The sequence below is a fragment of the Bactrocera oleae genome, chromosome 2 (genome assembly GCF_042242935.1).
Source record: "Bactrocera oleae isolate idBacOlea1 chromosome 2, idBacOlea1, whole genome shotgun sequence".
In the NCBI taxonomy this organism is placed as follows: Eukaryota; Metazoa; Arthropoda; class Insecta; order Diptera; family Tephritidae; genus Bactrocera; species Bactrocera oleae.
The window spans coordinates 72,089,883-72,107,060 of NC_091536.1; the positions used below are offsets into that span (position 1 = coordinate 72,089,883).

Consider the following 17,178-nt stretch of genomic DNA (forward strand, 5'->3'; position numbering starts at 1 on the left):
ATATACGTGAACTATAGCTGTCATACAGACTGAATGATCGGAGTCAAGTGCTTGTATACAAAATTTTTCAAACTCATTTTACGAGATATTTTCACGAACTTGGATTATTGACTAACACAGTGGTGCGATTTTCGAAGAAATTGTTCAGTACGAGTCACTACAGCATATAGCCGCCAAACACACTGACCGATCAAAATCAAGTTCTTGTAAGCAATCTTTTGTATTTGTGAACGGTATTACAGTTACGGTACAACCAAAGTTAACGAAGTGAATTTCTTTTTATATAAATTTTTGTTGACTTTATATATGGCCTTATATATTATATATTAATATTATAAACTGCATTGTTAGTATAGATTCAAAACACCCGTTTTTCCACCAACCTTCACTTATTTCTTAACCTTTTATTTTATGTCAACAAACCCTGTTCCAGATCGAAAAATTAAATCGGACAAATGAAAATGCGTATATGCTATGAAAAAGACGCGAAGATCTTAACTTACTACGAAATATACCGCCTCTATTTTTAACATTACTAAGCTTCATTAACCCCGTGAGACAGTCTACAAAATGGCGATTTTTGGGATGCAAAAAAAAAAAAAAACCAATGGAATCAATTAAATTTTATTTATCAGTTTTAGGGGTATATTTATATCTGGAATCAACACAACAGTAAAATTTTTGATGAAAAAATTAAATATTTTTAGTGTTGCACGCGATATCCGACGGTTCTAAAAACAAGGTCCTCCTGCTGCACTGATACCAACCATCTCCATAGACTAAACATAAATTCTCTCTAAAAGATATTGTCCGTACAATAACCTACCGTGGAAAAAAGAAAAATGTAAAAAGTGGCGTCATTTAAAAAAAAAATTGAATTTTGCCTGAAATTTTGGTCGTTTTTAGCTTGCCATAATTTGATCTGATCAAATAATTATGGAGAACTTTCTATAATTTGTATCCGAGTAATCACAGCAGCAAATTCAAAGAATGCTGTTTCGAGCAAAACGTGGTTAGTAATAAACTAATGGAGCTGATTGAATTACTTCTTAATTCTCTACTGGGTTGTGAAACTCACAAATACATTAACATAATCATTTACTAATACTTGTACAGTTATAAGATATTTGTGGATTTGTGGATTAACCTACACGATGTGTGTGAGCTTTTAGGATTGCCACACTTCTAGCATCCACTTTGCACTTTCGGTTGATGACACCAATTTATGGGCATTCTGAAAGCTTTAAGTGCAGGACAGCAACTTTTCTTTTTAAGTTAGGTGGGTGACAAAGAACAATCGCTGCATGAAGGTGTTACAAAAGCTCTTTTAAATCGTTCACCAAGCGAAGAGAAATGAGAATATACATATTTAAAACATAAACAGTGGTAAAAGATGTGAGATATGTGCTTTCAGAACTGTGAAATTTAAATCAACCTTTGCAGACGTATTTGACTTTTGTGAAATATTTGTAGAAAAAAATACCGTTATAGATTTGAAACATTACTAAAAGCATTTAAATTATAAAATCAATATTTTTTAAACACAGTGTAAAAGTGTTCATATATGTTTGGTTGCTGATAACGCAGATGAAATGTATATGCAACATATGTGTATGTTAGTATATGTGTATGTTAATTTGTTTGTAATAATTAAATTTTGTTTATAATAAATCTTTTATTGGTGTCAGTCTTATATTATTCTTATCATATTTTTGAATTGGAATCACAACTTACCTTAGCTCCATAAGCTTGTTCAGTCTCAATGAAATTGTGTCAACCAAATGTTGCATCGAATTAAATTAATTTAATATATTTGTTAATATTATTAGTCATAGTTAATAAGAAATGCTTAAAATGCGTTTGGAAGTGCTTCTGCTGTTATCAATTTTTGTCACAACACTAGGTTATTACTTAAAACATCTATAAGGTTAATATAGAAGCTTAAAAAGAAATAATATATTTCAGCACAGATGCCAGATCGCATCATATTCCCCGATATCGATGATTTCGAAAGTGAATGTACTCTGCCGGATGGAGAGAACGGTATGTGTCGAAATATTAGATATTGTCCGAGTGCCTTAGATTCTAGAGAACGCGTGAAAACCTGTTATTTTGAACGTTCCGAGCAGATCGTTTGTTGTCGCGATGTGCCCAAGGAATATGCAACAACAAAAGGTATATAATGTTGTCATTAAATATTTTTGAAAACTTTCGACCAAGTTGTGTTCGATATTTTTATAAATATCAAAAACATTTGCTGTTTTCTATGGCTTCATTTGAAATTATTTCTAACTATTACTTCTCTCAGCATGTTCTAGTTACTATCCGATAGTCGACCAAATGGTTGGCGGCCTTAGCACACGACGAAATGAATTTCCATATATGGTAAGTAAAAATATAGATCATTTTATAATTTAATCTAATATTTAGGTAGACTTATAATTGCACCTTCACTTATAGGTTGCTTTGGGTTTCGAAACAATATTGCCCGATTTCTATGAGTTTAAATGTGGTGGTGTTCTGATAGCTCCTAATTTTGTATTAACCGCAGCACATTGTGCACGGATTGGAGGGTATGTATCTATTAATAATATATTTCGTATTTTATGAGTTATTTTCAATACATTATATTGTGTGTTGCTTGCAATAAATAAACTTCTCCAGCGTTTTTAATAACTTAGAATACAAAATAAACTTTTAAATTTCATTTTTTGTTTAAAAATTCCTTATTGGAACTATAAGAAACCTATATTCCTAAAATTTCTTCATTAGAAAGTTCTAACTCCTTCCTCCATTTTAGCGCCACACCTGCGGTAGTATTACCCGGTGGCGGCAGTTTGACTGACTACACGGTGAAAAAACATCAAATTGCCGATGTTTTAATTCATCCGGATTATGATCCAAAGAAAGCCTACAATGACATAGCACTGCTCAAATTAAAACAGGCGATAGTGTGAGTCAAAAATCCACATATATAGATATTTGTATAAATTAATTGGCTTAAAAATATTTTTTAATTATTTTCAAAGAAATTTCCAGCCAGCTTGCCTCGGCGAAAATGCCATATTGGATAACGAAAATATCACTGCAATTGGTTATGGTCACACCCACTTTGGTAAGTTCGATGTATGTTGCACATATAAATCTTTTTGTATTGATGAACTTCAACTGGAGCACAGGGTGGTTCAGAGTGGACATAAAAGAGTGAACGGATTTTAGTCCCGAGCTTCGTGCGTTATGAGATATCCACCCTTTATCTGAACAGGGTATATTAAGTTTGCCACGAAGTTTGTAACACCTAGAAGGAAACGACGGAGACCCTATAAAATGTATACATAAATGATCAGCATGATGGACTGAGATGATTTAGCCATGTCCGTCATTTTGCACACGTCCTTTTCTCCCCAAGATGCTGCTCATTTGTCGGAACCAATATCGAACCACTATAGCATAAAGCTGCCAGACAAACTGAACATTAGGAATCAAGTACTCTAAGTCAATAGTGCAATTTCCGAAGGAATTGTTCAGATCTGATCACTATATCATATAGCTACCTTACAAATTGAATGATCCGAATTCCGAAGTTCTGTGAAGGGTATTATAGGTTTGGTGCAACTGAAGTTAACGTTTTTTCTTGTTTTTAAAGAAGTTTACACTTCGGAATAGCTAAAAAAACTTTTGAAATATACTCATATTCGAAACTACAATATTTGCCGTGTCAACTTAACATTTTCGGAGAATATATGTACATTCAAAATATAAGCCAAAAAAAAAAAAATCGATTTTTGGCAATTCACAAGTGGATATAACCGCTTTATATATTTCTACTCAAAATTCTTAGCATTGCATATATATTTATTTTAATCTTTCTCTCCGTATTTCTTATGTTATTGCATTTGTACAAGCCTTCAAGTATCAAATATTGGTAACAGCCTTTAATTCTCTTTAAGTGCAGTGATATTTGCGTGGTTTCTTTATAGTTATATACATAATTCTCTTCTCTTTCTTTTAATATGCAAATATTCACTTCTTGGACGCTAAAATAATAATTTTTTTTGAACACACCTACATATACCATATATGTGTAACGCACTCAGTTCTTCTTCTGTTCGCTCTCTTCCAGGTGGCCGATCATCCGATGATCTTTTAAAGGCGTATTTATTGGTTGTAAGCAATAAAGCGTGTCAAAAGTTTTATAAAGATTCCGTTGAGTTGCCAAGAGGTCTTATGGATACCCAATTATGTGCACAGGATCAACAGTTTGGACGTGACACCTGTCAGGTGAGTTTCTGACTTCAGTTAAAATTTTTTTTATTATTTCTGTTTTATTTTTCTAAATTTAACTGCAACAGGGTGACTCCGGTGGGCCTCTGATATTGAAGAATATACACATACCCTATGTGGTTGGTATAACATCCTTTGGTTTGGGTTGCGCCACGGAAGCCCCTGGTGTTTATATAAGGGTGTCCAAATACCTGCACTGGATCGAGCCGATTGTGTGGCCAAATTGAATGATATTTTTCTATTGTAATTTCCAAGTTTTATGTTTCGTATTAAAAATGTGTATTTTTTATATATTTTTTAAATAGTATAAAATTATTTTTCTATAAATATTAATTTCGCTACTTCTTAGTGCTCATGACTGCTCCAAACCGTGTTCTCAATCCAGTCAAGAAACGAGTATATGCGTGTATAGACACCAGGGTTTTGACTACGGCAAAGCAAACCGAATGAGGTGACGCCGATCAAGTGATAGTGTATGCGTTTTCTGCGTCGCTTTCCTCTAATATTATACTGCAGCGGACCGCCAGAGTCTCCCTACGGAAATTTTTCCAAATCAATTTTAGTTCTTTTTTGTTCCTTATAACATTTAATACGGTTCGGCTTACCTGACAAGTATCGCGATGCATTATAAAATCTTGCGCACAAACTTGACTCTCAATTATGCCGTGCGGCACTTCGTCCAGCTGTGGTAGACGCTGATTGCAGTCATTGTTCTCCACAATAGTCAAATTGAAGTCGGTGAGCCGCTGGGTGGGCGCTTTCGCAAACGAGGTGGCACCATAGCCCATAGCGAAAGCGATGGGTAACGGTAAATTAGGACGTGTCCACAATCTAATTGGACGTACGAACTCGGTGAATCTGGGAAAAGTGATGAGAAAGTGGGAATATAATTAAAAGAGTTTAAATGAAGATTCTTATATATATCTTTGCTTACTCAACACTTGAATTTAACAGTAAAAGCGCGATATCATTGTAATAGGTCACGCCATCGTATTGTGGATGCGTGTATATGGTTTGTATGCCAAATATTTGTGGCCCAAAATGTTGTGCATTTACCATAAGATTGGTTTCCCCGAAACGCGCCACCGTTGGTACTTCGCTGGAAGGCAAAAAAATGTTGAAAGAAAACTTGCTTAAAATGAGAAACTATATCAGGTATTGAGCGCAATAAATATACGAGTATGTTAGTGTTGTTTTCTTGGGTTCGAATTATTCGGAAGATTCTTCACAACTACAAGAATCTAAAATTTACATATCGACTCTAAATCGCTATTTGATTGAAAAGCTCTTTGAAAATTTTTATTTTCATTCAGCATGATATTAAAGTGTGGATAGTGTATACCAAGTCGGTCAACATCTTCGACTGCGAAAAATTTTAAGTTAAAATTAGGACTTTTCTTGAGTACAAGATATTTCCGTTTTACGATGTCCGTGAAAGCTCTACGAAATCTGGTGCTTTCCTTAATCTGAAATTTGAAACCTTTATAAGAAATCTGAAGGTGGAAAGCCCTGATATGATGAGCCCAGTGACCGTGCGCTGGATTCAAGCTATTAGGTTTAATTGCATTTAGCTATTTCTTAAATAGTATAAACGCTGGAAACCATTCGGTGGATGAGCTTGTAAGGAAGAGAGTCCACAAATAGGTATATTGAATAGTTGAACCTTATATAAATCGAGCGAGTATTGGATATCCTCAAGTATTTACACAGTCGAAGGGTCCGGGATGGAGAATTGAAAATACAAAGAGACTCTCTGTAAAATAAATTTCTTACAAGTAATAAGGATTCCGGCTGGTCTTAGTAGATTTGTAATGGACACAGGACCACTCGTTAGTATATGTAGTATGTTGCTTTTTTATTATTTTATTTATTTTAGAAATAATGGACTCAGAGGGCACATGTTCGAAAATGTCTAAGCATGATTCAAAGTTTAATTCCGACACAGACTAATATCTTTTACATAGTCAACTGTATAAGTAAATAGGATACCGCTAAGAGTTTAAAGTTTGCGAAAGTTTGCTTTAGTTAAAAAAATTAAAACGTTTTTTTTTCCTATGACCGTACATTCTTATGAGGTGATATATTTGTTTTAAGGAAATATTAAACACGAGGTTAATAAAATAAGTTAGATTTATTTCGTCGATAAAATGCATTCGATTTTCGATGTTGGTCAAAAGAGTTTTCATTTACAAAGCTCTTGTTGATAAATCTCGATCACCTGCGTAGTTCGGATGTAACTTATAACGAATGTCTCAACGCTTGCTTTATGAGCTTCACTGCCATGCAGTGGAACTAATTACTTATAAAGACAGCAAACAGTAGGTTGAAGTGAAATGATGTAAACTAGCGAACTAGCTGTTAAGAAATTAACATGCTTTTCAAATACAGATACACAAATAATGGGTAGCTGAGTCCGCCATATAGGTAAAACAGCCATTAATAGCAATACTCATACTACGCATTTACGTATTCAATTAATCTTAATTGAGTTTTAAAATCCCAAAATAATGAGATACTCATAGAATATATGGTATATTTAACTTACTCCGTTATATTGGTACAATGCGCTGCCGTTATTACGAAGTTCTCGCTTATCAAACTGCCGCCGCATTTATAATCGTATGTGTGGTCCACCCTTTCAAAGCCCAGTGCTGTCTGTAAATAAGACAGTGTGATAATTGAAATTACACTGAAATTAGCTAATCACTTATTCTTATTAATACTTTTTGATTAGAAAAAATGTTTGTTCTATATTTATTTGTAATGAGTATAACGTAACTAAGTAAATAGGAGGGGCTTCCCGTTATTGATTTATTGTGGGTATTTCTCTAAGAATGTGGACCGATAGTGTAATAAGTATTATGTCATTTGAATCATTAATTTTTAAATAGACAAAATCATTCCAAAATTGTAAAAAAAAACGCTACAGTATCAATGATTACCTGCAAAAGGTGGTCAGACAAGTCAGAAAAAAGTGCTTTTTAATAAAATTGTTTGGTGATAACGGTAAATGCTTTATAAATGAGTCAGCAAAATTGACGTTACGTCAATACATAACGGATTGAAATTAAAATGCGTAGCGTGAAAGTAAAATTCTTTCCATTTTATTGTGTTTCATTATAACGAGAACAGCCAAGCCTTACTAGAGATTTCAAACATCTTTTCATCAAATATTTACCGTTTTGTGGTTTTATGGTATATAATATTGTCTTATAGTTTTTTAGCTCTGAAGACTTAAGATGATTTCTGTTTCTAACAACGGCAAGTGCTACAATGCTATGCTATTTCAAATGAAAAGAGAACCGACTGAGTCCATTTTTTTAGTTGGCTTGTGATATGCAGATAAACGCAGAAGGTTGTCAAAACACTCCTAAGAAGTTCGGCACCAAAGGTTCGGTCTAATCGAGACCTAGTGATAATTTGATCCCGGCAAAAGCTTAACATAAATATATGTTATTTAATTTCGGGGAGAATATTATTTTGATATTAATAAACCCTTGTGTCAAAAATGGATTAGATCGGATCAATACTTCCCTTAGCCCGAAATTCCAATTGATTTTATATCATATATATCGGGAGTTATTTTAATGAACGTGTTTTTCTAATAACAGAGTAAATTTGTGCCTTAAATGGATAAAAACGGGCGAAAACTTGCCTTAGTTCTCATATAACTGATATTTAGGGTTTTGAAACGTTCGCCTGACTTTACTCCATATACAAGTATATATGTTTTTATTTATAAATTTATAAAATTGCATGAAAATAAATTAATGTGACCAGGCCTTCCATTTCTATGAACCAAATGTTATTTGTATAATTTTCGCTGATGGGAAATAAAATATAGTTATGGAACTAAGTGAGTCTATGATCTACAAAATAAGTTAATATGATACTAAATTTGATTGTAATCCATTGACCATTTCGTCGAACAATGAAGTTGGACTTTTTCACTACATTTCTTAACATAAAGTTTTGCCAACATCTGATGGTATTTCCCCGGCTTTGATTCTTGCAAGTTGCAGGAATATGAAAAGTTCTTAGCCCTTTCTTATTTGTTTTCGTGTACTTTTAATGTTTTCTTATTTGTCTTGAATGGCATTGCATTCCATTGCCATCAGTATTTACCACGATTTCATATTATATCTTTTTCTGCGGTACTTTTCCACTTGAATTCTAGTTGACTGTACAATATTTTTGGCTCATAAATATACTATATGTATGAATATATGTATGTATGTATGTATGTAAATGGAGTGCATGGCTTACCATATGCGGGTATTCACCGGGTGTTGCCAATACACGACCATCGAACTCTGCATCGTTCGCGTCCGCCGTCGTCTCTGCATCATTGCTAAATATTTGAGCAATATACTCATTATACTCTGTTAAAAATATAATAATAAAGACTCATTTATAGTACATGCTCAATTGTGTACTGTTAGGTAGATATAGGTACATACTTACTTCACAGAGCCGTCGGCTATTCTCTTCTGGCTTTTGTTTAATCGAATTCTGTTTCTGTGAATTTTGGCTATTTTGTAGACGATCGCCATCAATCACTTCCGGTTGGCTTACATTTTCGCCGTAAAAATTCCGTTCAGTATTTTGATTAAATATATTAACAGGTTCAAGTTCATTTCGGTTTTTACGACGGAGTTCTTGTTCACTCTCTTCTTCCCTTCTTTTTTGATTTTGATTGCGGTTATTGTTTTCGAACTCCGCTCTAAGACTTTCACTGGGTTGCTCTTCAGAAATACTTGAAAATGTTATTTTGACATTATCTACCTTCCGATTAAAATTTGGTGGTGGGACATTTGGTTGTCGATTGTCGGCGTTTGGTCGCCTCACTATGGACACAATGTCAACTTCAAAAGTCGACTCTTTGATGCGTGTCACCGATTCTTCGAAGAGGTCGTTTGGTGTTTTTTGTGCTTCAATCGGTGGGAAACGTCTTTGCGCATTCACTTGACTTAAAACCACTGCAGTTACGAGCAAACAAATTACCGTTTCAAAACACATTTCTTGCTTGCTTCATGAACATATATTGACACGAAGCTTCGCAGAGTGACTAAGGCTAAAGCTATAAGACGTTCTTAAGCGATCTGCAAACCGCACGCTTCTGTAGTGAGTGAAACACTGAAGTGTGTAAAGTAAACAAATCTGTGATTCTCGGGCGCTTGCTTTCTTATCGGATGCTTGTTCCGAGCAGATACATACATATGTATTTGTTTAGGATAGAGGGCAGCTTTAGAGAGTAAAAGATAATAAATAACATACTGTGGGTTTTTGTATTTTTGATATTTTTCTTTCTTTTATATTATTTTTATAGCCTGGTCAGGGTATATTAAGTTTGTGACGATATTTCTCACATGGAAAACTCTTCCATTTGACGAGATATCTTCTCGAAGTTTGGCAAAAGCCACAGTGTAAAGCAATAATGTATTTTCCGAAGAAATTATTCAGATCGCATCACTAAACCATGTAGTTGCCATATAAACTGAACGATCGGAAGCAAGTTCTGTGAAGGGTATTATAAAATTCTTTCGTCAATAGATATACAATATTTATACGCAGGGAGGTCCTAATATGATATTATGGCATGAAAAGTTAACAAAGTGTTTTTTTTGCTTTGTCCCACTTCATTATTGTTTATTGGGATCTCGGTTGTGGGTCCAATTCGCGCTAAGGGCCTAATTCGTTAATGAATTGTTTGCATTGTAACGGTTCGATTTGCCATAATATTCTAGCTTGTTTATTATAGCGAAACCGCTGATAGCACAATTACCAGACCCGCCGCTAACACGACATTCGGTGCTATGATCCACTAATTTATAAAAAAAGGCCATATAAGCATTATAATTTGGAATATGGCCACTTTTAAAATAAAGGTCATTCGTCAAAAACTTTGGACCAGTATTCGTAGCGTGTACATTTTTTTCAAAAACGATAGATTCATTAAAAGCGTATTCATATGTCCACCTATCCATCTGTCTGTATTTTGCCACTATAAAATATAGCTGCCATACGAATGGATCGATCAAGACCACGTCCTTGCACGGAAAACTTTTTTATTTACGAAACATATATTTGATATGCAAACTGACCGATCAAATGCAAGACAAACGACTTCAAAACAGAAATTACCTTCGCCGAGATTCATTCAAACCACTTCATTTAAGAAAGTTATTAATATGTAACAATTACCGGTTATAAAATATTCGGTTTCGTCCTAATTGAGAAATTTAATTCTTATATTATGGCAATGGGAAACAGAAAATTATTCATTGTCGATTTTCGATTGAGTTTATACAAAGCCTATTTTAGGCTTAAATGTATGGCTTTCGAAAGATTGGCCCTCAAAGTACCGATAATAAGTATCATAGTGGAAAAATGTCCATGTAGAATTACATACGTTTACATTACATCAATTAATGTTTATTCATAAATATAACTGATTTTGATTGATTTTCCAAAAAACAACAACAGTACAAATATATACACTTATTTCATTTCACATTTCAGATATTGATTCTCAAAGTGGCCGGATCAACAACGCTGGCACTTTGTATTTGATGAAATTGCGACGTGCCTCCAAGATGTTCGTATTGAGCTGAAGCGCGAAAGCAATATTTATCAATTTTAGCCAGATTATAATTAATTAAAGAATTATAAAGCTTTCAACTTACCGATGATTTGCTTTTGCAGTTCCTCAAGCTCCTGATCGTTGCTATACTTCAAAAATTGTACGCCAGGTTCATTAGCTGGTGCTGCGGTCGTTAGAAGCACGAAACAAGCCAATATTGCGAAGATGAGCTAGAAAATATTGAATTGAATTTTTTTTTGCTTAGTATAGTTATGCATTGAAAATATATTGTTGATCTCATACAGATCGTTATAATAGAATTAAACGACCCCGAGAGACTCTTTTTTGGCAAGTTGGTAACTTTTTTAGAGCCGAGCACCAATAGCAATTAAAGCTGAAATTTTTCCAAAAGTTATAAAAGACGTAAAATGTTTGATAAGCCATTGGTTTAAAGTTCAATTTAATCTAATGAAAGAAAATATTAATTAACTGATTTCACGTGAAGGAATGGTAATGGAACATCAGAAAATTATGAGAACTTTATCAAAATTGAATGTCGCTCAAAACCACTAGCATAATTTTAAATTTCGTTCTAGTTGCAAATACGATTAATCATACTGAAGGCTAAATTTAGCACCTACAAAATCCTCCAAGTAATGACTGCTTAAACTGCATAACGAGAAAATTTAAAATTTTTATGACTTTTTTCAGCACATGGTTGATGGATCGAGGTCGGAAAATATAGAATTTTTTTAAAATAAAAATTATTAGTTTTTAAGTCAATTCCAAACTATCTACCAAAAGAAAAAAATGATAGTTCATTGAAAAAATTAGAATCTATAATCTTGAAACTCGAAAATTCGTTTGAGTAAAATCCTTAAATTTTATTTCCTCAAGAGCTTAGATTTGGTTGATATTTCTTACGTAATCTAAAAAGTACTTCACACATTTGATATTTCAACGCTCTTCAAGAAAGTCTTCACAAAAGTTGTTATGTAACCAAACCTGTTTGGTTGAAATCATTCTCACATTTCGTTTTGGAAAAAATTAATTTCGACACACTGACAGACTTTTCGCACAACTTTTTTTCAAGCTTTCAAGGCTTTATTGTCCAAGTTCAGAAACTTTCTTCATTGAAACGCATAGTTATTCCAAAAAAAATATTCAACTTACTCCTACGGATTTCATTTTGTTGTTATATAATTGTTATCACGCTTATCACCAAACACCAATTCACCACCAACTAAGCTGCCTCCAGACTTGAAAGCTTCATTTTATACTCACATCCAAATTAGCAACATATTTATGTATATATATATATTAATAATTAAGTTGTTCGTTCAGCCGCTTAAAATGTAGATTTGATGTTGATCAACATGTTTCATTGCATAGTGCATGATTAGTGTTTCATAAAAGTTGCGAAAATTAAAACAAAAATAGTTTTCAGAGTCTGGTTTGTAGTTTATTTTTCATGTTCTTCGTTGACGTTTTCTAATTAAAAACGATACCAGTTTTGTTTAAATTCAAACACTTTTCGCACTAATTAATGTTTGGAGTCGTCTGTATTGCAGGTCACCGGCAATTCGTTAGCTTTAGGTCCGTAGAAAACGAGCATTTGCTTTTGCCTTGTCTTTTTGTTTAATTATGCTTTTTCATTGTATTTTGTATACTTCTGTTTTTGTAATAATTACAATTCACGCTAAAACTTGTAAATAGTCTTTTGTTTAGTGTTTTATTAGACGCGAGCTAACTTGAACTAGAAAGAAAGTGTTAAACACAGATATTAGTAAAAATCTTCTGTTTATTTGGATTAGTTGAGATCAAGCTTTTCCAATTTTACTGACTGATTCAATGACTATAAAATGTGCGGTAACCAAAACAGGAAAAATTAGTTTTAGATTAGTATAACTTCCTTTGGCATTCGTCTAAAGTTTGAGCGAGTATGGTGAGTACTGTGACAGCAAGAATAACAATGCACATTTTAAAGTTGTTTAAAAGACGCGTTTAAAGCTTTGCGAGCCTTTTCTTACAAAGACTATTTTCCGGATCAACTTCAAACTTTCGGGTAATGTTTTCAATTATACTTTGTATATATATATTATATTAGATATATAAATGCAAAAATAAAAATCGATTTTTCGAATTCTCCACCAATTTTTAAACTTCAGATCAGTCTTTTGTAATAAGTCATCAAATAGCTGATAATTAGAATACCTGCTGCTAACAAGACTTATCCATAATTTCATCAGAGTACTGATATTATCAACAATCCAAAAACTGCCAATACGATTTTTCCCATTCACTGAATTTTTGCTATATATTATATTTACGTTCCCCTCTGTCAAGGTTGAGTAAAAATGTGCGAGGTAACAATGCTTTTAGCTCCACTCTAATGATGATGATACACGAAACAATTCGAACACGAATTTAATTATAATACACACGCATACATATATACGAACCCAATTCAAGTGGCCAAAGCAAACAATGTGAGAAAATTCCTCCGAGCCTGAATAGTTTTTTTTCGAAAATTTTATTTACAAAATACTTGGATACAAATAATTCAATATGCAATAAGGTACCAAAAACAAGCGCATGCACATTTATGAGATCTGAACATCATTAGACTAGGAACATACTTGTAGTGATGGAAGGAGTTTTTTAGGATTACTCTAAGCTGTAAGATATGCAAAAAGGGCTGACAAGCGTGCATAGCCAGCACTAAATTAAGTGACTTCGCATTATCTTATTGCTGAAGCTTTTCTTAATGCCAATATTGAAAAATTATTACACTGCGCTCCACTGTGTACTAAGCTTTAGACAACCAATTTAATTGTGGCGCATTTGAGTCTCGCGCTTTGAAAACATTAAGCTTTTGACTGATAGCTGTTAATGATGTGTTTGCGCCTGCGCTCTACAAACTGCCCACCAAAGTTAGGTCTCCGTACACTCCAGCAGTAAAAAAAAATATAAGAAACTGTTTCAATTACTAATGTACAAGTAATACAAGTGTCTTGATTACTGCACGCGGCGCTTCAAGCGAGATCAATGAACGTCCGCAAAAGTTGCTGCCTCGCTTACTAGCCGCTGATGAGCTTTTCTTGGTAAGCCAGTTGTACTACAATTATAACATATACGTTGGTATGATAAATGGATGCCAGGGCCATAAACGTTACACTTTGGTGCTGGCAGTTATTGTTTTTGTTGCTACCTCACAGCTACTGTAACATTGCTATGCTTGATCTATTTGCGTTCGTTTGATGATTTCTTTCATTGTTTTTAATGATCTTCGCATAGACGAATGCAATTGCTTTATTAACTTTTGGTTTAAGTGATCGATCCACAAACATTACTAACGCGATGTTGTTTTTTTTGTTGTTGTACTGTAATAGTTGTAGTTGCTACTTCACCTCCAGTTAAGTGGTGCCGGACAAGGCAACTGTGTGTAAGTGACAGATGAAGATCATTTTTCTCAGCTGTCGATACAGTGAACGCGCCTCTTGGCCACAGTCCCTCTAACCAGATTTGTGAGGGTTGGCGCATCACTTCTGTTTGTTTTATAAACCTTTGTAATTATCAGAAATATGTTTAGTGTAATTTATGGTTCGGTCGCGTGCACTGAAATAGTTATTTGCTTTAAATATAAAAGTGCTGTTTTCATAAAAAAAATAAAAAATTGAGCGCAATTAATTGTTTAACCTCTACTAAAATGGTAAAAAAAAAATTAAATAAAAATATTTCAAAATATTATAAAAATCAAAAAAAAAAAAAATTCTTTTAGGCCACTCTTATGCAAGTTCTACTGTTTATATGTCTGTGCTACCAGAATTTATGGATTACTTATGGCGCTACACTTTCTCCTCTCCGAATTAGTCATCCTGTGAAATCGCAACAAAGAAATAATGAATATTTACCGCCCTATACTACGGAGACGGAGTTTATCGGTGAGTTTGAATTGAAATTTCGTGTGCAAAAAATTGGGAAGTGTTTGGTGAAGCTTAAAAAATAGAAAGGATTCTTTAATATCCATTTCTCAAGAAGCTGAAATACAGAGTAAAATATATATATTATGAACTTTAACTCGCTCGGTCGTGGACTCGAATCCCTCGGACATTATTTAAAATTAAAGGAAATAGTCCTTTAGAATAGCGCTCTCCTGGCTTGCTGTGGGCCTTAAAGATTTCCAAAAGTTTTCTGTTATGATAAAAACTTCTTTCAAAAACTCAATAGCCATTTTGAGGCAGCCTAACTGTTATTGACGCTCTATCTCTATCTTTCAAACAGTAAGTTTGTTTTAAGTTAACATGTGGCACTCCAGGTACTTTTCGAAAAAATCAAAGAAAATATTTAGTTTTGTGGATTCGAGACGAAAATAATTTAAAATATAATTAAGTTAGATATATGTATTGTAGATTGGTGCCACCCATAAAAAATGAATTATTGTAAATGTTATAAACAAACGTTTGACAACCATAAAGTTTTCACATATAATTAAAATATAATGTTGAAGAGAGTTGCCACATATTGAAAACATTACACTAAACTGTGTAAAGTGCATGCCAGACATAAGGCAAATAGAAAGCTTTCTGACAATTATTTGAAAAGCCTTTAATTTACACATGTATATATGGAAATAGAGTTGCCACGTTTCAGAAAAATTAGAACTGAGCAATCTGTAATATATACTTGTATATATTTACAGATGCCAGAAACCGGAACAACGCAAATGTGTGTAAAATATTTAGGTAAATCTTTCAGATAATGGTCACAGCGGTAGAACGCAGATATATTTTCGAACTGAGTTGCCCAAAATTAAAGTTGAGAAAAATTAAACTGATTTCATTATTAGAAAAATTAAATTATACCAGGTTTTTTACTATTAATTATTCGCTTAATCTCATTTTTTTTACCGTAGAAGCTTTGCGTTGCTACATTCTTCAAGAATATTTTAAAATGTGAACTACTTAATTAAACTATAATTTTCTTCAACAAAAGTTTTTTTTTTTAAAAAAATTGTAAAAAAAAATGTATATTTATACATTTCAGCCGAAAAATCTATTAACTACAGTTCCAACACTATTCGACCACCGTCCACATACCAAATACAGCAAGCGAACAAAATCCACCAGCAAACACAACAGTTTGCGGGCAAAAACTTAAGTAACCCACAGCAATCCACAAAAAATCTCTACACCTCATATGCAGCACCGGCTTCCGGCTCGGCACCATTCTTATACTCACAACCACAACCAGCGAATCAAGTGCCGTTGCCCACGCTTTTTCCCAAGTCTTTGGTGGAGCACCTTTCACCAGCTACACAAACGCCAACACAAATGCAAATGCAGCAGCTACAACAACGGCAGCAACAGCGGCTACAGCAACAACAGCTAAAGCAACAACAACAGCAATCGTTATACACCGATTATACGAAGCAATTAACCAGCGATCTGCCACTCGCCAAGACACCGTTGCTCATGGTCGAAGAGCCCACATCGTCCCTGCTGACGCCTAGTCAAAATCTTACCTTGGAGGCGGCGCGCATTTTAGCATCCACACTATTGGAAGCCAATGGTGAAGCGCCGCTAGAAACACCTGGTCTTGCGCCGCTTTCGAATCCCAGCGCTTTGGAACTGCCAAATAAGCTCAACAGCACCGATGTTTTGATATTGAAATCGCAGAAGAATGCCTACATAATACCAGCGTCGTTGGCCAAAGGTTTGTTGTTGCAGCGCACAAGCGAAAGTCTTGTTAGCTAGTTTATTTCAATTACTTGTTGATGTAATATATAATATATTATATATTTACAGATGCCAGAAATCCGACCAACGCACGAGCACTCTATCAAATGCGTGATCAATTGGACAAAGCTTACACCATAAATCAATTTGTGTTCATCATAAAACCGGAACGAATCAATTTCTTGAATAAATTGGTTTAGCGCCACGGCGATTTGATTAATTGATTTATTGCGCAAGCGTCAGTGCCGATTACTTTTTGTTCGTTTCAGTGTCATACATATGTTATTTTAGTATTATTGTTGTTGTTTGCTATTAGTATTGTTGTTTGTCAGTATTAAGACATTATAAAAACATGTATTTTAAGCGTGGAAACTGGTCCATTGATTTGTTGTAGTCTATATATGACGTGGCTTTTCTTAATAAGGGTATGTAGATGAGTTACGACAAAACGAGAAAAATTGCTTACTGCGGTTGCATCGAAGCTATAGTACCCTTCCTATATATAATATATATGTTTTGTTGTTTTTGTATTTCTTCAGAGACTGGATATTAAAACATGTCAGATTTCGTGAA

The 17,178-nt window shown here is 33.9% G+C and overlaps 4 protein-coding genes across 4 annotated transcripts; 2 read left to right on the forward strand and 2 right to left on the reverse strand.

The window, feature by feature from the left end:
- Window positions 1–1,768: 1,768 nt before the first annotated feature.
- Window positions 1,769–4,579, forward strand: LOC106617764 (serine protease snake). The gene is made up of 8 exons (XM_014235151.3): window positions 1,769–1,903; window positions 1,966–2,175; window positions 2,309–2,385; window positions 2,461–2,573; window positions 2,801–2,953; window positions 3,030–3,115; window positions 4,124–4,281; window positions 4,353–4,579. The coding sequence occupies exons 1-8, from the start codon at window positions 1,846–1,848 to the stop codon at window positions 4,509–4,511; spliced, it is 1,014 nt and encodes a 337-aa protein (XP_014090626.3). The 5' UTR covers window positions 1,769–1,845; the 3' UTR covers window positions 4,512–4,579.
- Window positions 4,558–9,407, reverse strand: LOC106617758 (serine protease Hayan). Its single transcript, XM_014235145.3, has 6 exons — window positions 8,745–9,407; window positions 8,551–8,666; window positions 6,830–6,939; window positions 5,219–5,383; window positions 4,890–5,142; window positions 4,558–4,818 (listed from the first exon to the last, which is right to left on the reverse strand). The coding sequence occupies exons 1-6, from the start codon at window positions 9,301–9,303 to the stop codon at window positions 4,630–4,632; spliced, it is 1,392 nt and encodes a 463-aa protein (XP_014090620.2). The 5' UTR covers window positions 9,304–9,407; the 3' UTR covers window positions 4,558–4,629.
- A 1,361-nt stretch (window positions 9,408–10,768) lies between these two features.
- Window positions 10,769–12,106, reverse strand: LOC106617768 (uncharacterized). The gene is made up of 3 exons (XM_014235157.3): window positions 12,041–12,106; window positions 10,971–11,097; window positions 10,769–10,894 (listed from the first exon to the last, which is right to left on the reverse strand). Exons 1-3 carry the CDS (start codon window positions 12,053–12,055, stop codon window positions 10,803–10,805), a joined length of 234 nt encoding a protein of 77 aa, XP_014090632.2. The 5' UTR covers window positions 12,056–12,106; the 3' UTR covers window positions 10,769–10,802.
- A 2,549-nt stretch (window positions 12,107–14,655) lies between these two features.
- Window positions 14,656–17,090, forward strand: LOC106617739 (putative mediator of RNA polymerase II transcription subunit 15). The gene is made up of 3 exons (XM_036368069.2): window positions 14,656–14,811; window positions 15,914–16,582; window positions 16,675–17,090. Exons 1-3 carry the CDS (start codon window positions 14,658–14,660, stop codon window positions 16,803–16,805), a joined length of 954 nt encoding a protein of 317 aa, XP_036223962.2. The 5' UTR covers window positions 14,656–14,657; the 3' UTR covers window positions 16,806–17,090.
- The last annotated feature ends 88 nt before the right edge of the window (window positions 17,091–17,178 follow it).